This window comes from Littorina saxatilis, linkage group LG5 (assembly GCF_037325665.1).
Source record: "Littorina saxatilis isolate snail1 linkage group LG5, US_GU_Lsax_2.0, whole genome shotgun sequence".
NCBI classification, from domain to species: Eukaryota; Metazoa; Mollusca; class Gastropoda; order Littorinimorpha; family Littorinidae; genus Littorina; species Littorina saxatilis.
Genome location: NC_090249.1, coordinates 24,024,145 through 24,049,969, shown reverse-complemented (window position 1 = coordinate 24,049,969; position 25,825 = coordinate 24,024,145). Strand labels below are relative to the sequence as shown.

At 41.9% G+C, this 25,825-nt stretch overlaps 1 protein-coding gene and 1 long non-coding RNA gene across 2 annotated transcripts in view; both read right to left on the bottom strand.

The window, feature by feature from the left end:
* LOC138966620 (uncharacterized) overlaps window positions 1–25,825 on the bottom strand; it is an 82,422-nt gene that overhangs the window by 33,128 nt on the left and 23,469 nt on the right. The gene's annotated exons all lie outside the window — the stretch shown is intronic.
* LOC138965936 (uncharacterized) lies at window positions 6,319–9,851 on the bottom strand. The gene is made up of 3 exons (XM_070338017.1): window positions 9,549–9,851; window positions 9,179–9,371; window positions 6,319–8,195 (listed from the first exon to the last, which is right to left on the bottom strand). The coding sequence occupies exons 1-3, from the start codon at window positions 9,849–9,851 to the stop codon at window positions 6,913–6,915; spliced, it is 1,779 nt and encodes a 592-aa protein (XP_070194118.1). The 3' UTR covers window positions 6,319–6,912.

Here is a 25,825-nt window from a genome sequence, read left to right as displayed (position 1 = left end):
ACTAAACAAATAATGTCAAAATTGCATACGTAACTTATAAACCCTGGTTCCCCGAGGCGAGCACACAGTCCCCCCACGTTCCAGGTTATCATTCGTAGCTCGACTGCTGCTGGTGTTGTCGTCGTGGCGACGTCGTCGACATCATTCGGCCGGCCACTTCCCTATCTGCCACCTCTGCTGTGTTGCCCACCGCGAAGAGGGCTAGCCCGTCCTCTGGCCGGTCGTCTGTTTGGCGGCCCCTGGTGGTGTGCGTCAGTCTCCTGTCGTTCCCTGTTCGGTGGTGTGGTTCCTCGCCCGAACCCACGCAGCGAGAACATGCTGCTGTTGACGTCGTTGCCCTGGCCATCTTCTGCATGTTGTTGTCGTGGTTGGTGGGGGTCATGTTGAGAGACGAACAGCCTTGTCATCGGTCGCGTGCTCTGCTGTGTCAGTGGCGAGGTTCTCAGTGGCGAAGCTCTCAGTGGTGTGACAGAGTCAACGCCCCCATGTCGCTCAACCGAGCGGCTCGCTGATTGGCTGAGCCCGTCTTGCTGTGTCACGTAGTCTGCCATCGTGTTGTTTGTTTCGCCGTTGTTGCTTCTCGAGGGAGGCTTACCCTCACCTTTCCCTCGTGATTGACCTATTTTCTTGATCTCTCGGGTGTCAGGGTCAGCAACAATAAACACACCATCGGGTGTGTACAACTTGTCAAACACGAGCTTCGCCTTTTGATCTTTTGCCCTATATTCGTTCATCAGGCCTACCAACACTTTCCTCTTGTTTCTCACTGATTTTGAATAGTCCTCCGATATTCCAATTTTGGTATTCTGTTCTTTCAGCTTGTATGCACTTTTCAGCACCTGATCTTTATCTTTGAAATTTTGAAAGCGTGCGACAATCTGTCTACCTACTCTATGCGCCCTATCAATCAACACTTCTCTGTCGATCTGAAGAAAGTCCTTAATCACTTTTTGTACCAGCCTTTCACAATCCTCCCATGTCTCGTTTTGTTTTTCTTTGGGGATATTGAAGAACATGAGATTCTGTCGGCGACTTTGATTTTCCATATAGTCTAGTTTTTCGTCCTGTTTATCCATCTTCTCGGTCTGACTGCTAATTTCTTCCCTCAGCCTACTATTTTCTTCTGACAGTTGCTCAACCGTTTCACACAGCTTAACTACCTCACTGTTTGTTTTTTCCATTGTATCTTCAATCTCACGTAGTCTACCCGACAGCTTTTCTTCTATCGACATGAATCGATCTTCCATGGTCTGTCTCATCACTGACTGTTCTCTGATCATTGCGCGGATGTCCGACAAAATGTCTTCGTTACTCACTGTGTTTTTTTTGTTTTGGCTGTCGTTGCCGTTTTCCATCGTGGGGGGTGGTCCAGGGTTGGACTCCACATCGCCGGCTAACTGCAGAAGCAATGCGATAATGGTTTTGGGGGTAGGCAATTCACAGTTTTGTCGTATGCACCACAGCACAAGGAGAAAGCAGTTCACTGACATTAGCAGTCCGTTAGGAATGTTCAACACCGCTGACTGCCAAGCCTGCCACATCATGACGTCACCGTGTACTGGCACATCGAAGAATGTTTTGTTTTCAGTCAAAATTCCAGTACCACAACAAATATCTTGGCTGCAAGGGGGTACTTTCACTGAGGCTACTATAGTGTTTCCAAGACAAAACCCTACAGCTACCAAGAACCATAGACTGAAGTAGAAAATCAAGACATCACCTGTCCCTAAGCCTACTGTCTCTGACACCTCGGTCGCCATATCTGTCATAGACCGGTTTGCTGAACCACCTCCAAACAGTCCAATTCTCGCACGCCATAAGTCTAGCGATATCATTTTGGTCGTTTTTTGAGAGATGCACTACTTACAGAAGTTCTGGCCAGAAAATGTTTAGTCCGCCGTCACTAAATTCAATGAAATTCTGCAAAACTCTGCCACCGACATTCAGTCACGTCATGCTCGGCGCCATGTTGCCACGCCCCCCGAGAGAGAGAGAGAGAGAGAGAGAGAGAGAGAGAGAGAGAGAGAGAGATTCCCTAGGCCAAATGGTAAACGGCGAATCGGCAGGCAACAACTGAAAAGGGAAACGGCGATTTGGTATCCTCCTGGTGCTGGTGGGAATTGGGTGGGAAACAAAATGACAGTATGAACATCATACTACTCATTTTTGCTCACTAACGATTGTTAATCAGAAACAAAACAATGGTATCCCCCTTCTAAGCGTTTTCTACAGTGCAGACTGATAAATCTAATAATGACGAAACTGTTGTAGTTCGTCTGGCGTGCTTTGTGATTTTGACAAGAGAAGAACAAGCAGAGTAAGTAAAACCACATCTGGAAAACGATACACTCAAGAAAAAGCGAGAAGTCAGAGTCAGTCTCGAATTTGCTGTGCTCCTGCCTAGTTAGTAGCAAAGATCTTCTAGGCTACGCTCCAGTTATGAGAACACTCGAGTCAAGAGAAAGCGAGAAGTATCAGTTAAGTTGTAAGCTGTTGTGCTATTAAGAGTTTAGCCTGCATGCGGGTTACTACCGATAGCATTAATGGTGTGTCTTTATCATTCCAATCTGTCCAAGTCAGAAGTAACAGTCATTTGCTAAGCATGGTCGGCTCTTTGATCAGTGACGCGGAACCTCCATCGGCCAAACAAGACCGCAAGCTGAAGAAGACCGCCCTCCGTTTGAAGAGATCAGCATCAATTGCTAATAAACGAGACATGAATGAAGAAAACGACCCTCCTGTGAAGAGATCACACTGTATTGGAAATCGCTGATGTAAGATCTCACGCTGAAGAAAACGACCTCCCCGAAATGAAGGACCGCCCCACCGCTCGTTTCCCTCAGCATGAGGTCCAATCTTCTCTGTATCAGTAATTGTTCAACCGCTATAATTGGACCTCAATCCGGGGAAAACGAGCTTCTCACGAGGAGAGTCCCTGTATTGTGTCACTATCAGTTACAGAACTTCACAATTGGCACAACATGGGGTTCAAAGTCACCCGATTTCGCTCTCTCCCCGCTGGCCTCATTTGAAAGAGGTGACGATTGCCGAAGATGAGAAGTCTGCACAATAAATCCTGTGGAGAACACACGGCGGCGGCACCTTTGAAGCACGTGAAACAAGCCACCCGGCACAGTTTTCATTACTGGTGATAACAGTTATCCACCTTCACGGCCTTGTCCTGTGAGGGAGCTCGTACAGGATACCCTGCGAGGACCGTGACAGTGCCTTTTCAGAAACAAAGAGGGGTCCTGTTTTTTTTCAAATGCTTGCGGAACTTGACAAGGATGTGTGAAGTTCTGCTGCAAACCAGGCTCGCGTCAAAGCAACGGGGGACTGTACTGCACGGCCGGGAATGATGTAATCTAGGGGTTCACACTGTATTGGTAATCACGTTAATAAAACAGCATGTGTGCATTTCAAAAGATTCTTTAGTTCCTGTTGTACAATGAAGTTCATCCGTTTCTTGCTCTGACAGAACTTGGTGCTAACAAATGTAATTAAAGGGCTAATTATGTGAATGCATCTTTATCAGGGTCAATCTGGAATAAATGTACAGAAGTGGAACATCATTTCAAGTTACACTGTCATGGAATTGTTGACAGCCACTTCAGCACTTCTTTAGATTGCTGATGGGTTTTGACTTTTGGCACTGAGCAAGATTTCCATTTGCATAAAACTATTCGTATTTCATCTTCTCTTGAAGAATGCATCGGCAAACTCACACCGCAGTGTTTGAAAACAACTCCGATTCACACGTCACTGATTTGCATTGCGTCAGTCGGCAACCTCCATCCGACTCCAGTCGCTCACTCTTTCACACCTTGCCACGTGTGAACACGCGCACGAACACTCAATCAGCCATTTTGTTTAACACACCGACATAGAAAGGTGTACGGTAGAAAGCGGGTGGCAAAGATTGTATCGTCCTCCACAATAAAAATAAAAATATATATGATTCACGTCGAATCTCTCCACAGTAATTAAACAACCAAATATTTTGTAATTTCGGGGTGACACCTCACCCAAACTACAAGCTGTCTTCATTAAAGAAACAGTCGAACATCTTGTATTTTCGCAGTGACATCTGATCCGAATTAATCGAAATAAAAATCCCATCGACACGAAAATATTGGATCGTTTGCCCAAACAACTGACCGCAAGATGCAGGAAACTTGAATTGAATTCGCATTCAACCATGTCAGAGAAGATAAACTTGAATTCTCTATGCCCATCAGCGTTTACACCAAACTGTCTCCCAAAGCGTCCCTGAGCGACAGAAACAGTTTCATCTCTAATAGAATTCGCATTTGATTAAAATAACACTGGTGTGATAACGAAATGTGACGCAACTGTAGGTATTTGAATGACGCAATTCAGGGGCATTGCTGAATATCAAATTACCTCGCCGGTCAAGGCATATCTCTTAAATCTGGTGTATTAACATACATGTGTGTGTGTGTGTGTGTGTGTGTGTGTGTGTGTGTGTGTGTGTGTGTGTGTGTGTGTGTGTGTGTGTGAATGAAAAATGTGTTGTACGTGTTGTCTATATGTGCTATGTAGACAGGCCAGCAGTTGGGCACCTTGTAAATAATGTTAAAGGACCAGACCACGCTGTTTTAGCGTCAAAAACGCTTCGAATCGTGTTCCTGCGCAACCGAACACTTCCCGATGTTTGCAGTTAGTTAGAAAACCACTTTCTTACCGTCTTCAACAATGTTTGGTTTACTTCGGAATCTTCTAAGGCCGTAATCCGACGAATTTTGTGACCGAAGCGACGGATTTCTTCTCCAAAACGACCCGCCATTGTGCCGCGTGATCTTCGCGAGACTGGCTTATGAATAAATTATCCGTGACGTCACACCGTGTGGAGATGGTAGTTTACCAACATCATGAACATGACAACAACAAGCGTAACTGCAGACGAAATTGAACCGTACATGTTCGAACTACCGGTTTCTCTCCTCGAATCAAGCATGAAAGATGAGGGCGGAGTTCCAGCAGTAGTGAAACAGTGACGATGAAAATTGCGACACTGTTTGTCTCAGCGATCAAAGGTAAACACGCCCGCTCTCTGTGCTGAACTTATCGTCTGCTTTCGAGTCTGTGCTATTTTTTCACTCTCGCCTTGTCAACGCACTCGCGAATAAGTGGGATATTGTTTAAGTGTTCATGCATTGCATTCACGAGTAAAAGAACAACAGCTCATCGCAGTTTTAACTGTTCTTGATTATTTCAGAGACTGGTGTCAGAGTGGCCACTGTACCTGTTGTATTGTGTGGGAGGGGCAGATTTGAGAGAGAGAGGAAGCTAGCCTGAGGTACATTGTAGAATGAAAACTTGCAGGGGAGCAAGAATGCATCACCAGCCACGAAGGTGTACATACAACTTTTTTTGAGGTGCCTATATTTGTTTGATTGTTAAATGTATGTATTTGTTGTTGTTTTTAAAGGCTATCAAGAAAACTGTTGTCATTTAAATTTGTAACACTCAGTCACATATAGTTTCACACACACACACACACACAAGATTAACTCACTTGCATGCCCACAGAAGAAGTTTGCTCTTCACATTGTTCTGTTGTTGTTTTTATAATGTAATCATTGTAACATCAACACTCAGTAATAACCAATATTACAACACAATCACTTTTTCATCAGAACTCACTCACATACTACATGACTTTGTATTAAACCCTGGTTTATGGACACTTGCATTTCGCCGTCCGGGAATACAACTGCCGTATGTCTAAAAACCACATTTTTCAGGAGACGAAAAAAACTATTTATCTTGGTCACCATTACCCAAAATTCATCGTTGTTTCACACAGAACATTGTTGTGATCTGGTTCGTTTGCCTATTATAATTTCTCTTTGAAAAATTAAGTCCTTAACTGTTATTTTAACACTATGCTGATTTTTTGACAGAAAGTCGGAAACAATACTGCCGTAAGTCAAGTTACGATGAGAGTGATGAGAAATTGGCGCAAATGTAACTGAGGTAACTCGATTTACGGCAGTTGTATACAGATTGAGAGAGATCTCTTTGAAAGGATTTCAAAGTTACGGTATTTACATTGCAGATTTAAGTAGTAGGATAGCTGTCATGGCAAGTTTTAGATGTATTAACTATAATGCTTGATGTTTGCCGTTTTATTGAGAGAAAAAACCGTGATTAAGTAATGTATGTTTAAATTTGGCTGTGTCGGTCTGTTTGTGTGTGTGTGTGTGTGTGTGTGTGTGTGTGTGTGTGTGTGTGTGTGAGAGAGAGAGAGAGAGAGAGAGAGAGAGAGAGAGAGAGAGAGAGAGAGAGAGAGAGAGAGAGAGAGAGAGAGAGAGAGAGAGAGAGAGAGACAGCCAGCAATTTGTCCAATTACGTTCAGGACGTTTACTTGTAACAGCAAAAGTTCAACTTTATTCATGTCTATAAAACAGTTGGTTTAAAAAAAAGGTCATACCATGACTATTAACTCCATTAACTCTAAATTTGCAACAAAATGAAAATAGGTAATGATTCGTTTGTGCTATCTTTCATGAACACTGATCTGAGAAAAACAAAACTGGGTTCCTGTCTGTGGAACAGTTAGTTCAAGTACGTATTAATGTTCGAACATAACCAAACTCATGCCTATTGAACAGTTTATAACCATAGTCATTCAGCCTGAACTTGCGACATTCTGTAGTCAAAATAAAACGTCGTTAGTATTGCTTATGTGCATTGGTCTCTTTAAATTGTTGTCATTCTTTAGGAGCTGTTGGCCTGACTGTTCATGCTCACGTTCTGAACACCTGAAATGTGCTGGGTGTAAAAGAAGAAAAGAAGTTCACACCCACCACGAAACTCTATGTGATACTGCTCACTTGAACATGAACGCCTTTTTCACTGTTTGAATGCTGACCACAGTAAAGCCAATTAGGCATCATGGGGCAACGATCTGAAGTAGTGGTGATGTGCCTTTGGGATGATGTACCTTTCACAGAGATTGACCAGATCATTGTACTTCTCTTTGGTAATCGGTAATGGGGCTTTTGAAACGTTTTCCAAGACAATGTCAGCAGGATCTGGGATGCTATGGACAGCTCTCAGTTTTCGCACCAAATTGAGCTGGCAGTAATCGCCTGTGTAGTCATAACCAACGTCTACGACATTTGGTTCTTGTGACGATAACTTAAATCTTTTCACGTCCAACCACCTAACTTTCTCTTTCTGTGTGTCCAACTGGAAATTCTTCAACAGCTCTGCTACTTTCTTAAAGTCGAAAAAGTCCGACTGAACCAGCTCGTCAACAATGTACAGAGGTGCATGTCGCTTGGCTGTTCTCATATTCTGTGACCACTGGCTCGGGGTGTACACGACCACGTGTCTGCTCATCCGTTCAATGACAGAATGCATGCTGTCCCCTTCGTTCTGAGAGTGACCCGATACAAAGAACACGTGCTCTATTTCATCAAAATGAAACTTTGTCAGGGCATACCAGAGCATTGTAAGGAAGTTTTTGTTCCTGTTTTGCCCTCCACAGCTGTCCGAAAATAACACCACTTTCTTGACACCCGCCTCTTTGCTGATGCGTTCCAGGTATCTATAAACACAGCTGGCAATCTCATTCGATCCCCTGCTCGATGCAGTTTCTGCCCAGACATTGCAATATCCTTGTCCGTTTCTGTAATCATACACTGTCAAGTTGTAGGTATTCAGTTTTCTCTTGTAATACAGGCATGACTCAACACTTGAAGGGGTCAGCAGAACTTCTTCAAGATCAAACACTGCCGCTGCAAGACTTGGATCATCCTTTAATCTCGCTTTTACTTCATCTTTGAATTTTCTGCTATCTTCTTTCATCTGGTTATGCTTTTTGTACTCGCCCTCTTCTGTGTGATCGTAATATCCGTTCTCATAGGCGGCACAGATATCACATCGGTCTTTCATTCGTTTATGGAAGCTGATGTTGAATTCACGATTAAAAACATATCTGTAGGTGGTTTCACTAGCGGGAGCTTTGCATCCTTCCTTTTCCCGCTTTTGAACGTAGAGCTCATACATCTTCAGCAGACTGAGGGAACTTTCCAGGTATTCTCGTGTTGAATCTTTCCTTGCATAGTGACTCTCCACTCTCGCAAAGCTGTTGATGTGCTTTCTAATCTCATCCTTCTCACTGTCCTTTGAGTTGCCTCTTTGGCTTTGCTTTCCCCGCTTTTCTGCATCACAAGTTCCCAGAGAGTTAACTTAATATTCTTCAGTGATGTGGCAACAACCGTGTCTGATATATCCAGAGTATCAAGAAACATCTTCTTGCAAACTTTAACTATCTTTCCATGGATGTGCAGGTGGTATTCATAAGTGGAACCTCTCCTTGAAGATGACTTTGTGTGTGTACTTTTTTTCTCACGTTTCTTGACTGTTTTACACAAGTACTGCCTCTGTTGTGTGAGACAACCCAATTTCCAGAAACTGTGAAAAACTTGGATCCTTTCATCCTCTGAGACTTTTGACTTGCACTTATTTCTGCATTGGTCCCCACAACCTGATTTCAGCTCTCTTTTTCTCTTGAGTTTTCCTGCTCTTGATACATAACTTTCCCCACTGTTCCTGAGCAGTTTTCTCTTGTTCTCTTTCCAATCATCCTCATGTCGGAGTCTTTTTCTGGATTGCCTCGGCTTGTCCTGAGTGGGAACGGTACATGGACTTGTTGCTTGGGAATGTCCTGCAGTGGGTGATCCAATTAAAGTATTGCTTGCGTCACTGTCACGTGTTTGCTCACTTCTTATATGCTCTGGGTCTGTCACTTCCTCTTGGTTTTCAGAAGATGCAGGATGTCCTGCTGTGCTACACCAAACAGCATCACCATAGTCTTCATCCCAGCTCATCTCAGATGATGAACAATCCAGAAATTTCAATTCTTCCTTTGAAGGAACATAATCATCGCCATCGCTTAGATGATCCGAAGAAGCCTCTGACTCGGCACATTCAGTTGTCAAACACTGGTTAATTGTTGGAAGTGGGACATCTCCATCCGATTCATGCTCCATTTCAATGCACGGATCAACATTCCGAAGGTGACTTAGTGGAATGTCATCCTCGTCGTCAACTTGTCTAAGGTGGCTAAGTGGAACATCATTGTCATCCTCGTCTTGTCTGCCTTTTCTTGGGTTAATCAAGGGAATGTTATCCTCATCCTCACCTTGTTCAAGGTGTCTCATTGGAACGTCATTCTCATCCTCATCTTGTCTGCCTGGTTTAAGACGGATCAGGGGAATGTCATCCTCATCTTCAAATTGTCTAAGGTGGGGTAGTGGAACAGTGTCTTCCGTCATCTCAACAGAGGCATACACATTCACAGCTTCAAACACAGCCTCGTTGGACATCCCGAGCGACTGACACAGATCATGCATAAAGCTGATCAAACTCTCAGATCCTTCATGCTTAGTAACACAAGCACGACCTTCAGAATGACATATTCCTTTCTTATCCCTGCTGTGGGAATCAAATATGTAAAATGTTGACAGAACTTCCATGATGCCAATGGTATAAGAAGAAAAGACACCCCCAACAGTGAAGACTGCAGCATGTTCAATCTGTTCAACAGTTTGCTGTAAAGTCACTGCACCCTCATCGAGGGAAGCATCTCTGCTGCCAAGCATTCCATTGCGATTATTGTCGACATGAAGGTTTACTTTGCGTCCTTCAATCACTACAGTTTGAATAGCTTCACTGGGAAAAAGCACTGTGACGTCATGGGCTTCAGCTGCAGACAAGTACAGCCTGTCTCCGTCATGTAGTATTTCATCAAGATCCTGCGTGGTCCACAGAGACACGTCCTTGACACAGTGATGTGCCACTGCTCGCATTGCCATGGCCGTACACTGCCTTCCCCGACCCTCGAATCTGGAATCCCCTTGATGAAAGCTTCCTCGGACATGGATTCCCATGGTTGGCAAACACTGACCAAAACAGAAAGGAAAGCAACGCTTTGAAACTCAAGGACAAAAATATGGCAAGATGGGGCACGCCCATGCTAAGCATGCCTTACTAGATTTCAAATCTTAAAAATATTTATGAGACTTATGATGGTTTCACTCGATAGTTCATTGCAGATACTGTTCGTGGAACAAAAGTAATATTAAAGTGTACTAATTTTTCAAAAAAACAAAATCTCAACAACAACAAAATCTGCCAGAATGTTACGTGTCAGTCAGCCTGCCTCGTGTCTCAACCTGCCCCGGTGTCCCCCACCAATACAATTATACAAAACAACGAAGTTGTGCTAAATAATGATTAATACTGGTTATTATAGTCTTAAGGGGTTACTTGTGTGTTCAAATCGCGTGAAAGAAACATTACACATTTTGTGCACAGGTTCCTTTAAGCAATATGGACACATCTGTGCAAAGAAAAAAGGGGGTCGACGTATTAACTTTTTTTTTAGAATTTTTTTACTGGGGGTTGTGAAGTACGATTTTGCGAAAAACACTGCGATTTTTAACATGATCCCAACTGACATATTTAGCTCTACAAATAATAAATGAGACATTAGTTTGTGTATATAAATGAATGGAGAGTATAACTTTATCATAAAACGGTACTTATCAACGTGCATTTTCAGAAAATGATCGAGGTTTCTCGAGGGCGTACACATAAAATTATCACTCCTTTAGTAGTAAAAACGTATTTAAAAAAAATTCGCGTGAAAGAAACATTACACATTTTGTGCACAGGTTCCTCTAAGCAATATGGACACATCTGTGCAAAGAAAAAAGGGGGTCGACGTATTAATTTTTTTTTTAGAAATTTTTTACCGGGGGTTGTCAAGTACGATTTTGCGAAAAACACTGCGATTCTTCAGGGGTTACTTGTGTGTTCAAATCGCGTGAAAGAAACATTACACATTTTGTGCACAGGTTCCTTTAAGCAATATGGACACATCTGTGCAAAGAAAAAAAGAGGTTGACGGGTTAACTTTTTTTTTATACTTTTTTTACTGGGGGTTGTCAAGTACGATTTTGCGAAAAACACTGCGATTCTTAATATGATCCCAACTGACATATTTAGCTCTACAAATAATAAATGAGACATTAGTTTGTGTATATAAATGAATGGAGAGTATAACTTTATCATAAAACGGTACTTATCAACGTGCATTTTCAGAAAATGATCGAGGTTTCTCGAGGGCGTAGGGGAAAGTCCCCAAATACCGAACGGTGCCTAATACCGAACAGCTGATTTCTCGAAAACAAGAGGTGACTACTCAAATTGGACTGCACGAGGTGATAGAGTACCGTCCCTGATTATCCTGCACCAAAAATCATGGCGGATAAAGGCGGCAAAAAAAAACGGTGAGTGATTTTATGATTTTATGACTCTCAATGCTATTTCGACCCACAGCAGACTAGGATCATAGTATGAATTTGAGTTGCTTTTTGTGAAAAGTTATGGTTGAAATTAACAGTGTGATCTATCTGCTTGCCAAATATGTCTGTTTGAAAGCATTCGTCTTAGATCTTGCCTGAGCGCCCCGTGGTTTTAAAATAGTTAGGTAGATTTCAATTACCGAACACTCCATGTTTCAAATACCGAACAGTGTTCGGTATTTGAACTTGTGTGTTCGGATTTTGACTCTCTCTCTCTCTCTCTCTCTCTCTCTCTCTCTCTCTCTCTCTCTCTCTCTCTCTCTCTCTCTCTCTCTCTTCTCTTCTCTTTTTATTTTCTGTGCATGTGTATGCCAGAAGTAGATCTAGTTAGTACAGAGTGATGAGCGTTGTTAATACTTGGTGTACCGGTATATTGTGCAGGGCTACATGGTCAACGCAGTCACTGGCAACAGCCATGGCAGCTGTCATAGACAAGAGGCTTGGACTTCGAGCAGCTGCAAGAGCGTATGGAATCCCACCCACAACACTTAAAGATCATCTTGATGGAAAATACGAACATGCCATGGGGGAGGCCGTCCATTCTTCCCCCAGCAATAGAAAAAGAATTGGTTGACCATATCATTAAATGTGAGAGGATGTTTTTTGGCCTGACCAGAAAAGACGTTATGCATACGAAATAGCGAGCAGAAATGGAATTCAACATATTTTCAATGAAGACAAAAAATCCTCCGAGCCGGCCAGCAGGTTCCTCATCTGGAGAAGCAGGACCCCCCTCTGAACCACCAAGACCCTCCGCTGAGCCTGTAGAACCCCCCCTCTGAACCAATAGGACCCCCCTCTGAACAAGCAGGACCCCCCTCTGAACCAGCAAGACCCCTCTCTGGGCGAACTGGACATCCAGTAGACCCACTTTCTGAGCCACCTAGCCCCTGCTCCGAGCAAGACATAGGCCTATTTTTGGCACTTCCAAACAAAACAGTTATCCAAACCAATCCCGATGGACACTGCTTTTTTTTAGATCCATTGTCATCGGCAACACTCCTACGTTCCAAACTGCAGAAAGGGACGGTAATGGGTTACCTTCAGAGTGTCACACGAAAATACAAGAACAGATCCAAGCTGATGCTCTAAGACAAAAGATGACCAGTCACATGCTCAGCAACATTGAAGGCTTCCGCGAAGTGTCAGCTGCAATAAACTTTGACATGCCATCATCTTTCGCTTTTTTCTCCCTAGAAGAAAAGATTCTTCACATGGCTCATTCAACTGCTTCAGTGGGAGACATGGACATTTCTGCTACAAGTGAGGTGTTGCAGCAGCCCATCCACATCATCAATGCAGAGTCTGGGAACGTTCTCAAATACAACGATGACTCTTTGGCTCAACCAGTGACTCTCCTTTACTCACCTCATTTGTTTGTATATTTCGCTGCGAGTCCAGTATATTAGGTATTAACTCTTAGTTTATCATCTCGCATGCAGTCACTCCCTGTTTACTCCACCTCATGGGGACAATGCAGGACACTATGACTGCGTCCTTGAGTCAGCTGTTTCAGTGGCGCTGATTTCTCACAATCCCAGTGTTTCACAACAGAAATTAGCGGCGAAACGAAAATCCAGAAAAACAGAAGCTGAACTTATCACGTCAAGTCCATACAAACGTAAACTTGAAGAGTGGCAGGCAAAACAAAAACCAACAAAGAAAACAAGCAAATCAAAGCCAAACACAGAGAACACAGAGAAACAGAAAGCTAGAAACAAGAAAACAAGCGTCAGTCATCAGCAGGAAGCTAGCTGGTTCTGTTTTTGTGTGCCGAGAATGCACCTGTGAGGACATGATTCAGTGTTTGATGTGCGCAGAATGGGTACATGTGGATTGCGCTGGAATAACAGAAAGCCAAAGAGTCTACTTTTGCGATGTTTGTTAGTCAAAGTAACATTGGTTTTTGCTGTTTGGATTTTGAACCTCTTTGTTCGGATTTAGGAAACAGGTGTTAATTCCGAACATATTTTTGAAATTAAAATAACTTTCTTTCATGTTGATTTCTGTCCACAGAAAGTGGTATGAATGTTGCTGATCAATTACTTTATTAAAATTCACATTCAAAAACGATCTGTCTTCTGTTGTTTTTGAGATGATGGCAGATTTGCTTAAGTGTTCGGTATTTGGGGACTTTCCCCTACACATAAAATTATCACTCCTTTAATAGTAAAAACGTATTTAAAAAAAAATCGCGTGAAAGAAACATTACACATTTTGTGCACAGGTTCCTCTAAGCAATATGGACACATCTGTGCAAAGAAAAAAGGTGGTCGACGTATTAATTTTTTTTTTAGAAATTTTTTACCTGGGGTTGTCAAGTACGATTTTGCGAAAAACACTGCGATTCTTCAGGGGTTACTTGTGTGTTCAAATCGCGTGAAAGAAACATTACACATTTTGTGCACAGGTTCCTTTAAGCAATATGGACACATCTGTGCAAAGAAAAAAAGAGGTTGACGTATTAACTTTTTTTTTAGAATTTTTTTACTGGGGGTTGTCAAGTACGATTTTGCGAAAAACACTGCGATTCTTAACATGATCCCAACTGACATATTTAGCTCTACAAATAATAAATGAAACATTAGTTTGTGTATATAAATGAATGGAGAGTATAACTTTATCATAAAACGGTACTTATCAACGTGCATTTTCAGAAAATGATCGAGGTTTCTCGAGGGCGTACACATAAAATTATCACTCCTTTAGTAGTAAATATGTATTTAAAAAAATTCGCTCGACAGAAACATAACTAAACTTGAACACAGCTAAGTTCACTGTATACATATACAATACCTGTAAACAAAATAAGTTGTTGCCTTATTGTCTGCTTCACAATTATTCCCGTACCAACCCCACCCCCATTATCTTGACTGACAAAAATGATAAAAAGAAATAATTTGGGAGCGCTGTAGGTCAGTTGGTAGAGCGCTGGACTTGTGATACATGAGTTTGAATCAGGGTGAAGAGTTGGGGGTCGGAACATTTGTGTGCAAAGTTTCATGAAGATCTGTCCAGTAAATTTCTATGAATCGCACACCACACACACACACACACACATATATATATATATATATATATATATATATATATATATATATATATATATATATATATATATACACCAGGGTAGATCAGTTAGTTTGTAAGGGGGGTGTTTTTAGAATTCAATAGTGTAAATCGAGGTCGCAGAGCGCCCGAGACTGATCAAGGGGCATACACCCCCCACCCACCCCACCCACCCCACCCCCTCTCCTCAACCCAAGAAAAAAATCGCACGTGAAATCCATTACACATTTTGAGCACATGTTTCTCTAAGCTATATGTCCACAACTGCAGACAGACAAAAAACGTTGTTTTTTCATTCATTTTTTTTATAAGAGTTTTGTCAGTTTTGGGGGGTACCGGGTGGACACATATGACCTTACAGAAAACACTGTAATTCGTAACGTCATCGTAACTGACATTTTTATCTTTAGAAAAGATCAATAAAACATTACTTTGTGTAGTTAAAAGAATGGAGAGTATTACTTTATTATAATACCGTAATTATCAATGTGCATGCCGAAAATTATCCAGGATTGGCGAGAGCGTACACAACAATTATCACTCAAAAACGCTGTAACACAAAATTGGCTCCACAGATCATAAACAAATTTGAACACAGCTAACTTCACTATATACCGTTGCAATACCTAAGAAAACCATAACGTGTTTCCTTATTGCTTACTCCACAATTATCCCCGCACCACCCCCATCCCCATATCTTGACTGACAAAAATTGATGAAAACATTCATTTGGGAGCCCAGTAGGTCAGGTGGTAGGGAGAAGTGTGCAGAGTTTCATAAAAATCTGTATAGTAGTTTTCTCTGAATCGCAATACAAACACAAACACCCAAACACTTGGTGCCTTTAGTGCACCGATACCCCCTGCCAACCCCTGCCCACCCGCCCCCCCCCCCCCCCCCCCCGATCCAATACCAATGAAGATTTTTCCTTCTTACAAGACAATGTGTGATTTGGCACATTTTGCCTCAGTCTTTATCAAGAGCATGTCTAACCCACTTTGAAGCTGTTTGAGACTGCAGTAATGTTCCTTACATCAAGGCAAGTGCACAATGGTGCATTTCTACCCCCCCCCCCCCCCCCGTAATGTTCACTTTAATATCAATCAATCAATAGATATTCAGTCACAGTTTAACTAACTCTCATCACTCACTCATCCAACACTGTTTGATGCACAAACTGCCTGCCTTCCGCACTGGGAAGCCGCTTCGCTTCGCAACAACAACAACAACAACACTGAAAACTCGCCGGGAAATACCCCCACCACACGTGTGCTTGTTTCTTCCGACTAATATCAATTTTGGGAAAAAAGGACAAAACTGGATGAAAAATTCTACGGCCCCAGCAATCTCATTACTCTGAAATGGGAACCCGAAGTGGCTGGTCCTCAGGTTTCGAAGTTGACCGATATTCCCGCTAAAGTGACCAAGATCCAAAGCCAGCCATCCATTAGAATGTAGGTCCGTGATTTATCTGTCACTATTTCTCAAAACTTCGCTTTCTCGCACTCAAGACGACATGCACAGACACAAAGACACACGGGCACACACACGCCCGCCCGCCTGCACGCACTCACACAACAAACAACACACACACACACACACATGAGGAAGGGATAATCACACATAGTGCGCCAGTGAGGTTAGAATGGTGAGGTGGGGTCTGAGGCTGGTAAGGGATTTGGGGGTAGGACCGACGAGAGGGCACGGATTCGGCGGTTCGCCGTGTCGAGTCAACTTCATATAGATCTGTGTAGGCGATCAACAGCCCCAGCCGATCTGGATCTGTTCAAGTCAAAAGTAAAGTCAAGGATACGAAGAAGTTTACCGAAAAACATCGATCCCAAGGACTCATGTTATAACTTTTCAAAGCAGTTACATTCAATCAAAGCTCCATCCACATTAAACCGAACGGGAATCGTCGAAGATCCACGCAACTTCACTGCAATGTCGAAAACGAACTCATAATGTCACCGCAGATCTATAGTTGGTTTTGTGTCGCAGCAAAGAAACGAAGCAAATCTCCGGCTTTTATTTCACACTAAAAAACGTTCATTTAGCGGGTTATTAAAATATATTTCTTTGAGGTTGCAAGGCAATGGCATCGCTGAGATGTACTCCTTCACACACGAAACAGGTTAGAAATTTACTGCATTTGGGCGCTTTTTACGGCCAAAACAGAGTGAGCTTTTTGACGGGTTTATGGAAAAATCACTTCGGGGGCAGGTCTAAAATCCCGTGTACAGTGCCAATTCATACATCATTCAAAAGAGCAAAGTATGTTCTTTCTTCTAACATATGGGCTAAGGTAAGTCATAGATATAAATAGACAGTATCTGTCTATTATATCTGTAGGCAAGTGTATTCCATTCCTTCGATAGTCTCGTCATCTACACTTGCGTGAAAAATGCAATTTTGAGTCTGTTTTGCATAAAAGACCTGCGAGATGTGTAGAAGTCAAAACAACAACTTACAGTCCAGCCTCTCAACTTTCGTTCCATGCAATTTGTTTGTCTGTACGTATAGACTGAGGGGTGCCCCGAAATGATTTGTAATCACAACATTCACAGACTTCAAATACGCCATTGAAAAACTCGTCCACGTGCGTTGTAGATATATTTACTTGGGTGACGAAAACTGTCGTACCTACCAAAGGCCGCTTCGCGTAACAAAATGACTACCAGAGTCGCAAGGCTCGGGATATTTTTTACAAGAAAGATATATTTCGTTGTTCCGGTCCGAATGAATATGAAGATATGGCGAGTTGAAAACGCCGATTCTTTCGCCAGAAACACGTCTGCTTCCATACCGGAAAGAAGGAATGGACTGAGAGCTACTAGAAGCACGGCGCCGTGCGTACAATCGACGGAATGATGTTATTCACACAATACCATTTGGCGATCTCTAAAAAATCATTTAAAAACAAACTAGTTGACATGTAATGAAACTATTTACTGAAATCAAGAAGTATCTTAGTTCTAGCCGTGCATATTGGGCACCCCCTGTCGAATGCACACTGGACCGTGCGTATAAGCCCTCTCAATCAAGGCAAGTAACTCAGTGAGTGAAAACATTAGCAAGAACCGCAACTTGAACACACTCGTAACACCACCAACCCAGGCGGGTTATCCAGATCCAGATCCAGATCCAAGGGAAGTAACTCAGTGAGTATAAACATTAGCAAGAACCGCAACCCGAACACACTCGTAACACCTTAAATGCTTGGTAATATGCATTGGTTTATTTTGATATTCGTTGTAGGCTTTATTTAGAGATCTTGGATATTTTCACTTAACTATTTTCGTGGTTTGATGCTTCAGCTTTCGTGGTTTGATGTTTCGGCAATTGTGGCGCCAAACAACAGGAACAAGAAAGTAAAATAAAAATGTGAATCGCAAATTTTACGAAAAGTATTAAAATTGAAGAGAAAGCTGGAGAACAATTGTCGTATGTGAGAAACTTGAGGCATTCCTAGCAATCATTTTGTAAAAATCTGCAATGCTACAACCGTAAGTTGACATACGACAGTTGTGTATCCGGCAAAAAATGAAAAATACAAATACAGTTGAGGTAAATCAATTTACGGCAGTCTTCTTCCCACAAGATTCGAAGTGAGTTGAGATACAGTAATTGTTTTTTGATGACAGGGCGTTTACTTATAGGAGATAGTGTTTACGACTTTGCTAAGTTATGCCCCTTGATATGCTGATATGGTATGCCAAAAATGTCAAAAAAGCAAAAAATGGAGTTACGGCAGTTGTATTCCCGGACGGCGAATTGTACTTTGCATGGGAAAGCAGCCTGAATTTCAGGTGAACTTTAATAAAAGAAGATTTATATGTATGTTGCTCTAGATGCATGTTTTAATAAATAATAATGACATTCAGGAAAGTAAAAGGACTGTTGAAGTTTGCTGTTGTAAAATGTCTGATGATTAGGGTTCTGTTGCACATTTAGTGAATTGACTGTACCAATTGCTGTTATTATTTACGCACCTTTAAATTTATTAGCGATTACACCCCGTCACCCTCCAGTCCCCCTCCCCCCCCCCCATTACACCCTACACTTTTAACATTGTATAAAAAATCATGCCCCAATATAGGTCCCTAGTTACCTGGGAGGACGTTAAGCTCCATAATCAACATCAACAACGTATTGAATTGAATTGAAAAGCTGGGGTTAGGAGGTCTAACTTCTTGATTTAAAGTGGTTTTTTTCTCAGGTGCATGTAGTTTTTTTATTTGCTTGAAATCATGGTGTATTCTGGTTGTAAGAGAAGAGTCAATTTCCTTGTAAGCCTGCAAAATTAAGATTTGTCATTTTTGAAGTAGCCTACATTTTTGTAAGAGTCCAAAATAGTCCAGGATAAGGAGGAAAAACATAGGGTGGGTCAGGAAATCTGAAACATTGCATAGTTTTGTTTTGCCTATGTAGACACAAAAAGTACTTAGAGCACTTTTTCCCCCCCAAGAGAGCATAGCTTAGTTTTAATTATTTTAATGCCACTGTTAGCAAGAGGAGTACTACAGACAGCAATCAAACAGTGGGTTTTTTCTGTAGACATTGCTATTTCTGTTTAGGTGTTTCAGTAGTTTTCTATGCGGATAAATCATGCTGCATGATCACTAGAAACAATCCAGCTCTGTTGCATGCAAGTTTTTTAAAGGTTTTTTTCCCCATGTTACTCCGAGAGAAAAAAAAACCCACAGAGATAAAGTTGAACTGGCAGTTTGACTGAAGCAGTGGTAATAACACAGAGTGCTCTTCCTACAATCAATTTTTTTATGTGGATGATGATGTCCATACATGTACTTGGTTGTATTATTTTGCTAGACTATTTGTTTCTGTTAGATATATCTGCTCACATGATTGTTGTTCATAATTTGACATTACATTTACTGCTGATCAAAATGTATTGTTGGAATAGGTCTGCTTAATATTCTGACTGCAGTTTTGTAATAAAATCAAATAACACAGATGTTTTAAGTATCAAAGTGCTTTTCACACACACACACACACACACACACACACACACACACACACACACACACTCACACACTATGAGTATGACTGCAAACATGAATTTGTACTTGTATTAATTATAATTACTGTATTACAGAACCTGATCTGAAAAAAAGGACAACAGCAAATTATTCATGCAAGCTTGCTGTATTAACGATTTCTTTATCTATTTAATACAACACTGAATTAGATAACAACTATAACAACGTGTGTGTGTTTGTGTGAATGTCTATGTGTATATGGACGGACACTGATTAAACCTGAGACTCATCGATTACCCAGGTGAGTGTAAAAGAGGGAGAGAGAGAGGGAACTTTAAGGTGGGTGCATGGGGACGGACATGTAGTAACAGATATATGTTTTAATCTGTAATCTTAACACATGTGCTTAAAATTAGGAACAGATGCCATTCCACTACAAATACTGTCAGTCTGACAAAAACGCCCAGTGACACTGAACCCCTATCCCTTACAGAACACATTCAGTATACATGTACTCACTTCCTTTCGTCTGCGTTTAGTGAAAGCAGATCGTTCTGATGACATTGGTATCCGGTTTCTGACCTCCTGTGAGTGGTCAACAATTGTCGGAACTGGAACTGCGTTAGGCAACAGCTGTTTTGTGTGTGCCAGGTTTTCTTGCCGGCTTAACTGCGTTCGCATTGGAAGAAAGTGTCGCGAAACACAGCACATCGTGTTGGCCGTTTCCAGTTAATCAGTCTTGCTGCAGAAGTTGTAAGCCCATCGGAAAAAGGTGACAACTGATGCCTGAACCTTTTTTCTATACTTCATAGCTATCAGCAGCCGTGCGCATTCCTTCGGCGTGCTGTTGATGCTCGATTTAGGCAAACGCCCACTTGAGCGTAAGCTGTAACTTTCGGTTTCCAAACACTAAGTGACGTCACAGCCGGTTCTCGTCTACTGGCGGCCATTTCGAAGTCTCGTTTAGCAGACGAATTTGGCGGAACGTTTTTAATTAAATCACAATGATTAAGCTACGAATCGGTAAATTTCTTTACATTTTTGGAATCTTTAGGTGCATTTCTCTAACCTTCAGTCATCGGTTAGTGGTTCTAATAACCTTTAAAACAGCGTGGTCTGGTCCTTTAAGAGAAATCAAGGTTTTCTCGATATGGGGTGCTGTTTCCCAGCACGCACACCTGCTTTTAACCGGTATTAATCAAATGTGGCTCTGATTTTATAACTTTTAACCGGTATTAATCAAATGTGGCTCTGATTGTATCACTTTAAAAAATCATTTGGATGAAATACACACTCGATTTTATCGTCCCATCCCCCCAGATTACGTATGTGGACCCCACTTATACTAAGGTGATACAAAGTACTCGATTTTATCCAATCTTAACAGATCTCTTTAAAATATCTTATCACCCCCACTCCCGTCATCTTCCCGTTTTTAACCAGCTCCCGATTTTTTTGATTTTTAAATTATTTTTTTTCGACTATCGTATAAACCAAGTCATGTCCAATAATTATAGGCAATTTAGACCTGACGGACAGTAAGCCCCTTAACTTTTCCTTGTCCGGTATTGCTGAATTGTTGGTTAAATTTCCGAAGAAGGAGTATACTTGGTCGAGTCGCTTATGAAAGAAAATCAGTAAGACACGCATTCGCTATCTTTGTCTTTGAATAGGCTAAATACGAATTGTCAATTGTTGAAGAAGGAATGTGTACTTGGTCGAGTCGCTGGCTAATGGAAAATCTGTCATATAAGCCAATAGCTAGGCTACGCAATCGATGACATCAAATTAAATTGAACGCCTCGAGGAGGCGCCAGATTTCAAATTGCAAAGCCAACGAAGCGCAAAACCTTATTTTTTTCTGCCAGGGTGACACGAAAAACACGAAATAAAGTGGTGTCATTTCAATGACGTCATTCACTGAGTCGCAAATTTTGATCATGGCAACTACGGTAGTGAGTGACGTATGACAGAGAGATTGGCCGCTGTAGTTCTCCTGTTCTCCATCGACAAGGCTGCAACATGTTTGTACACATGCCAACTGAACCCTTGATGGTTTATTGGTGTTGTCCCGTCGTCACCTTGCCCCGGCCTTGCTAAGTTCCATATGAATGGCAGTTTCAACAGAAAAAGCGGCATTCTGGGAGTAAGTCAAAATGCACGCACGCTACGCATTCACGCACGCACGCACACACACACACACACACATATAATCCTCTTGGGGTTGTCAGATGAGGGTAGTCTCCCATGCCAACAGAAGCTACCATTCAGAGAATGGTTTGCTTCTTAGTTGGATACCATGGGTTGACAACTCTCGCCATCAGTACCACCTGACCACTGATGAGACACAATAGTGTCGAAACACGTGTCTGGTCCAGGTACAAATACAATGGTCCTCCTCAGGACTAGATTACCTTGCGATACGTCCCCCACAAAGGGACTTTGCTCTGTAAATCTCGGTCCCCCTTGAGGAGGGTCTGATGCTCCCAATAGGCTGTCTGCGAAGGGATACTTACTTCTCTCTCTATCTCTGCTAAGAGATTTTAACAAATCTCGGAAGAAAGTCTCTGCTGACTTTCAATTGTTTCTTTCACAATTTCTGATGTTTTATATATATATATATATATATATATATATATATATATATATATATATATATATATATATACACACACACACACACACACACACGCACACGCACCGGAGGATATTTGTCAAAACCGTGACGCCTATAGGGGAAAGGCTCCTAATATGGACCGGCTCCTGATATGGACCACCTCCTGTTCTGACAAACTAACGGCGCTAGAGCGCTCAAAACAATTTCATTCGCTTTATTCACTCTCTCTAGATAAGTTGCACATGTAAAAACAGTTGCAGAAACACAAACCTCAAAACCGTTAGGCTTTTTCGCTTTTTTTCACTTTTGGCAGCGTTCACTCTAAATTTGCCACCTAAAACGGACTCGTTTCTGTCCACAGCCAAAGCTTTCATAACACTAAAATGGCTATATATGACAGCTAAGACAGTATTCGTTACATTTTAACAGTGTGTACCCCGACTTTCTACTGCAAACAAAAAAATGGTAGCAAAACCTCAAAGTATGTGTGAGTCCCCTAATATGGACCACCTTCAACAAATCGAAGAAAATAAAAACTAAGGGCAATTTCAATTAATTCATTAAGAAGCTTGCTGAAAATAACCTATAACTAACCTTCGAGATTTCAAAAAAATATAACAAATAGTCTTTTTTTTTTGGGGGGGGGGGGGGGGGGAGTTGATAATTTCACTTATTTTCACTCTGTTTTTGATAAGCTTTTTCAGTTTCCTGATGTGCTTCAAATAATGCTCTCGTCAACCCGAAACAGCTAAATCTAAAGCATATTTGAATTAGTCTGACTTGCACACTAAGTTGTATCATGTTATTTTGAAGTATAGGGGGCTTTTTACAGTGATTCGTGAAGGCCGCTTCACTGCCACTGGTCCATATTGGGCGCCCAGGCTCCTAATATGGACCCTTTGTGATTTTTTCTGTATTTAATTTTTGCTAAGGTCTATCAAAGCTATTTCATTCTAATTAGGCCTTAACGGTTAAAATAAGAGAGAAGGACTACCAACCACAAAATGAAACTACTTCGCAAGAAAACAAGCTTGTTATCAGCAATAAACAAAAAGTGGTCCATATTAGGGGCCCTTCCTCTACATGACGCTCCTTTTCCAACAATTAGCCTAAATCAACACAAAGAACCCCTCGATGTGGCCCACCGTAATGACTGGATTCAACTTTACTGCTTGCAAACACAATACAAAAATTTTCATTGTCCAATTCAGAGTTATAAAACTCTGTACCCGTGTAGACCGCCCAAGGCCAAACAAATGGGGTTTCCAACTTAAATCTATTCAGTGAAGTGCCACATTCGTCGTCGTCGTCCCCCCCCATTGTCAATGACCATCCCAACTCCCAGGCCAGGAAGAAAGACCACTCAGAACAGGAGAGTGAGAAACATCGGTATCAATGGCAACCGTCGAACGCTGAAGAATGGGCAACAGGTGTTAATAAGTAGCTTGCTTCGGCTGACACTTATCGGCCTTATTTTGTACAGTACTCGCTTTTCATTATAGCACTGACTCAGGTTTCGCAACGTACAGGTGTAACACAGCGGCTCACACTGAGCAACAAGAATCGTTCTTATCTTGCAGTAGGGTTTGGAGTTGAGAAGCGTCTTACCGCTCAAGTGTGTGGCCGGCTAATTGGCGGGGTCGTTATGCCAGGTGTTGGTTACTGTTGGTTACTGTGAGGGTGAAGAATGTGGTTTGTTGTTCACGCTCATCCTCAATTTGGTACCACTGAAAGCTTGTCCTTGTCTTGAATTGCTTGTTACTCAAAGCTCACACTTGGTCTGGATTGCTTGTTACTCAAACGTGGCACTTGGCTTGGATTGCTTACCACTTGAACATGGCGAGAGTCGGTGAGAAGACAGGTGAGACGCACTGTACTTAAAACAACTCACAACTGACGTGCGGAGTCGGGTATTGAGCATGTTTAATCGACTAACACCCGCCCCCTCCCCCTTTTAAAACCACAACACATCCGAGAAAATCTTGTCTGAAAGTGAGTCTTACGCTCTCACGGCTTAGCCTGTAGAGGCTTCTTCTTTATTTGGTGTTTAACGTCGTTTTCAACCACGAAGGTTATATCGCGACGGGGAAAGGGGGGAGATGGGATAGAGCCACTTGTCAATTGCTTCTTGTTCACAAAAGCACAAATCAAAAATTTGCTCCAGGGGCTTGCAGCGTAGTACAATATATTACCATACTGGGAGAATGCAAGTTTCCAGTAAAAAGGACTGTAGAGGCGTGTGATACGGATGTGATACGGGGGGCAACCCAGGCTTTTGATGAGGATCGCGACGGGCGCAGTGGCGTGGTGGTAAAACGTCGGCCTCCCAATCGGAAGCTCGTGAGTTCGAATCCCGGTCGCTGCCGCCTGGTGGGTTAAGAGTGGAGATTTTTCCGATCTCCCAGGTCAACTTTTGTGCAGACCTGCTAGTGACGTAACCCCCTTCGTGTGTACACGCAAGCACAAGACCAAGTGCGCACGGAAAAGATCCTGTAATCCATGTCAGAGTTCGGTGGGTTATGGAAACACGAAAATACCCAGCATGCCTACCCAACGAAAGCGGAGTGAAGCTGACTATGCTCTCAGTGTATAGTGTGGGGAACCCAAATGGGCAAACGTGCTCACACGTAACCAGACAAATTCTGGAACGCTGAAGAAGAAGAAGATGAGGATCATACAATGGAGATAGATACACATTCTTTATGACGGAAAATCGGAAAAATAAGGCCTTAAAACAGGGGTCTTAAAAGGGGGGTTCTACTTTAGCTATTACTGGTTGTGGCACAACACCATTGGTGGGTGACTTAAATTGTGCTGTCTTCCATGGTAGTTATATTTATCTATATCTAGACTAAGACAGGATATATTTATGTCCTACAGGCATATATATGTGCACATCCTAGATACTGGGTCACAACTATGGGACATGGACACCAGGAAAAAAAGTAGGACTGAATTGAGTGAAATACTCTTTTTTAAGTGCAAAAGACATGCCTGTATCTTTTTCTGTCAAAGAGAGGACCTTTCATATCGGGGTTTCTTTAGAAATGACAATTAGACACATGCAGTACGCTCTATGTCGTGGGTTACATGGTTTCCACTTTAGGCTTCAATATCCCACAGGAAAGAACTTTAGCTCAGTTATTGCATGTGGCATGTGGACAACATTGATAAATAAATATGCAAACATGAAAGTTTGAAATTACAAGTTTCCATAAGTTAACTAGATCGAAGTAGAAAGTGGAAACCGTAACCCACGCAATTTCCAGGTGCAAAAGTTTTTCTTGTAGGTCAAATGTAGCAACTAGCCTTTTGGGCACCCTTTTGGGTTTTAATACATGATAGAAAGATTTAAGTGAGCAAAAAGTTTTCGATCTGTGCTCACTGGGTTTATGTGTATAGAGATAATACTGTCGTGAGTTACATGGAAACCATAGTTTGTAATGTCTTTTATTTCCAAAGAAAAGAACTAAAACTTGATTATTGCAATTTGCATGCGGACAACATTGATAAATAAATATGCAAACATGAAAGTTTGAAATTACAAGTTTCCATAAGTTAACTAGATCAAAGTGGAAACCGTAACCCACGCAATTTCCAGGCGCAAAAGTTTTTTTTGTAGGTCAAATGTAGCAACTAGCCTTTTGGGCACCCTTTTGGGTTTTAATACATGATAGAAAGATTTAAGTGAGCAAAAAGTTTTCGATCTGTGCTCACTGGGTTTATGTGTATAG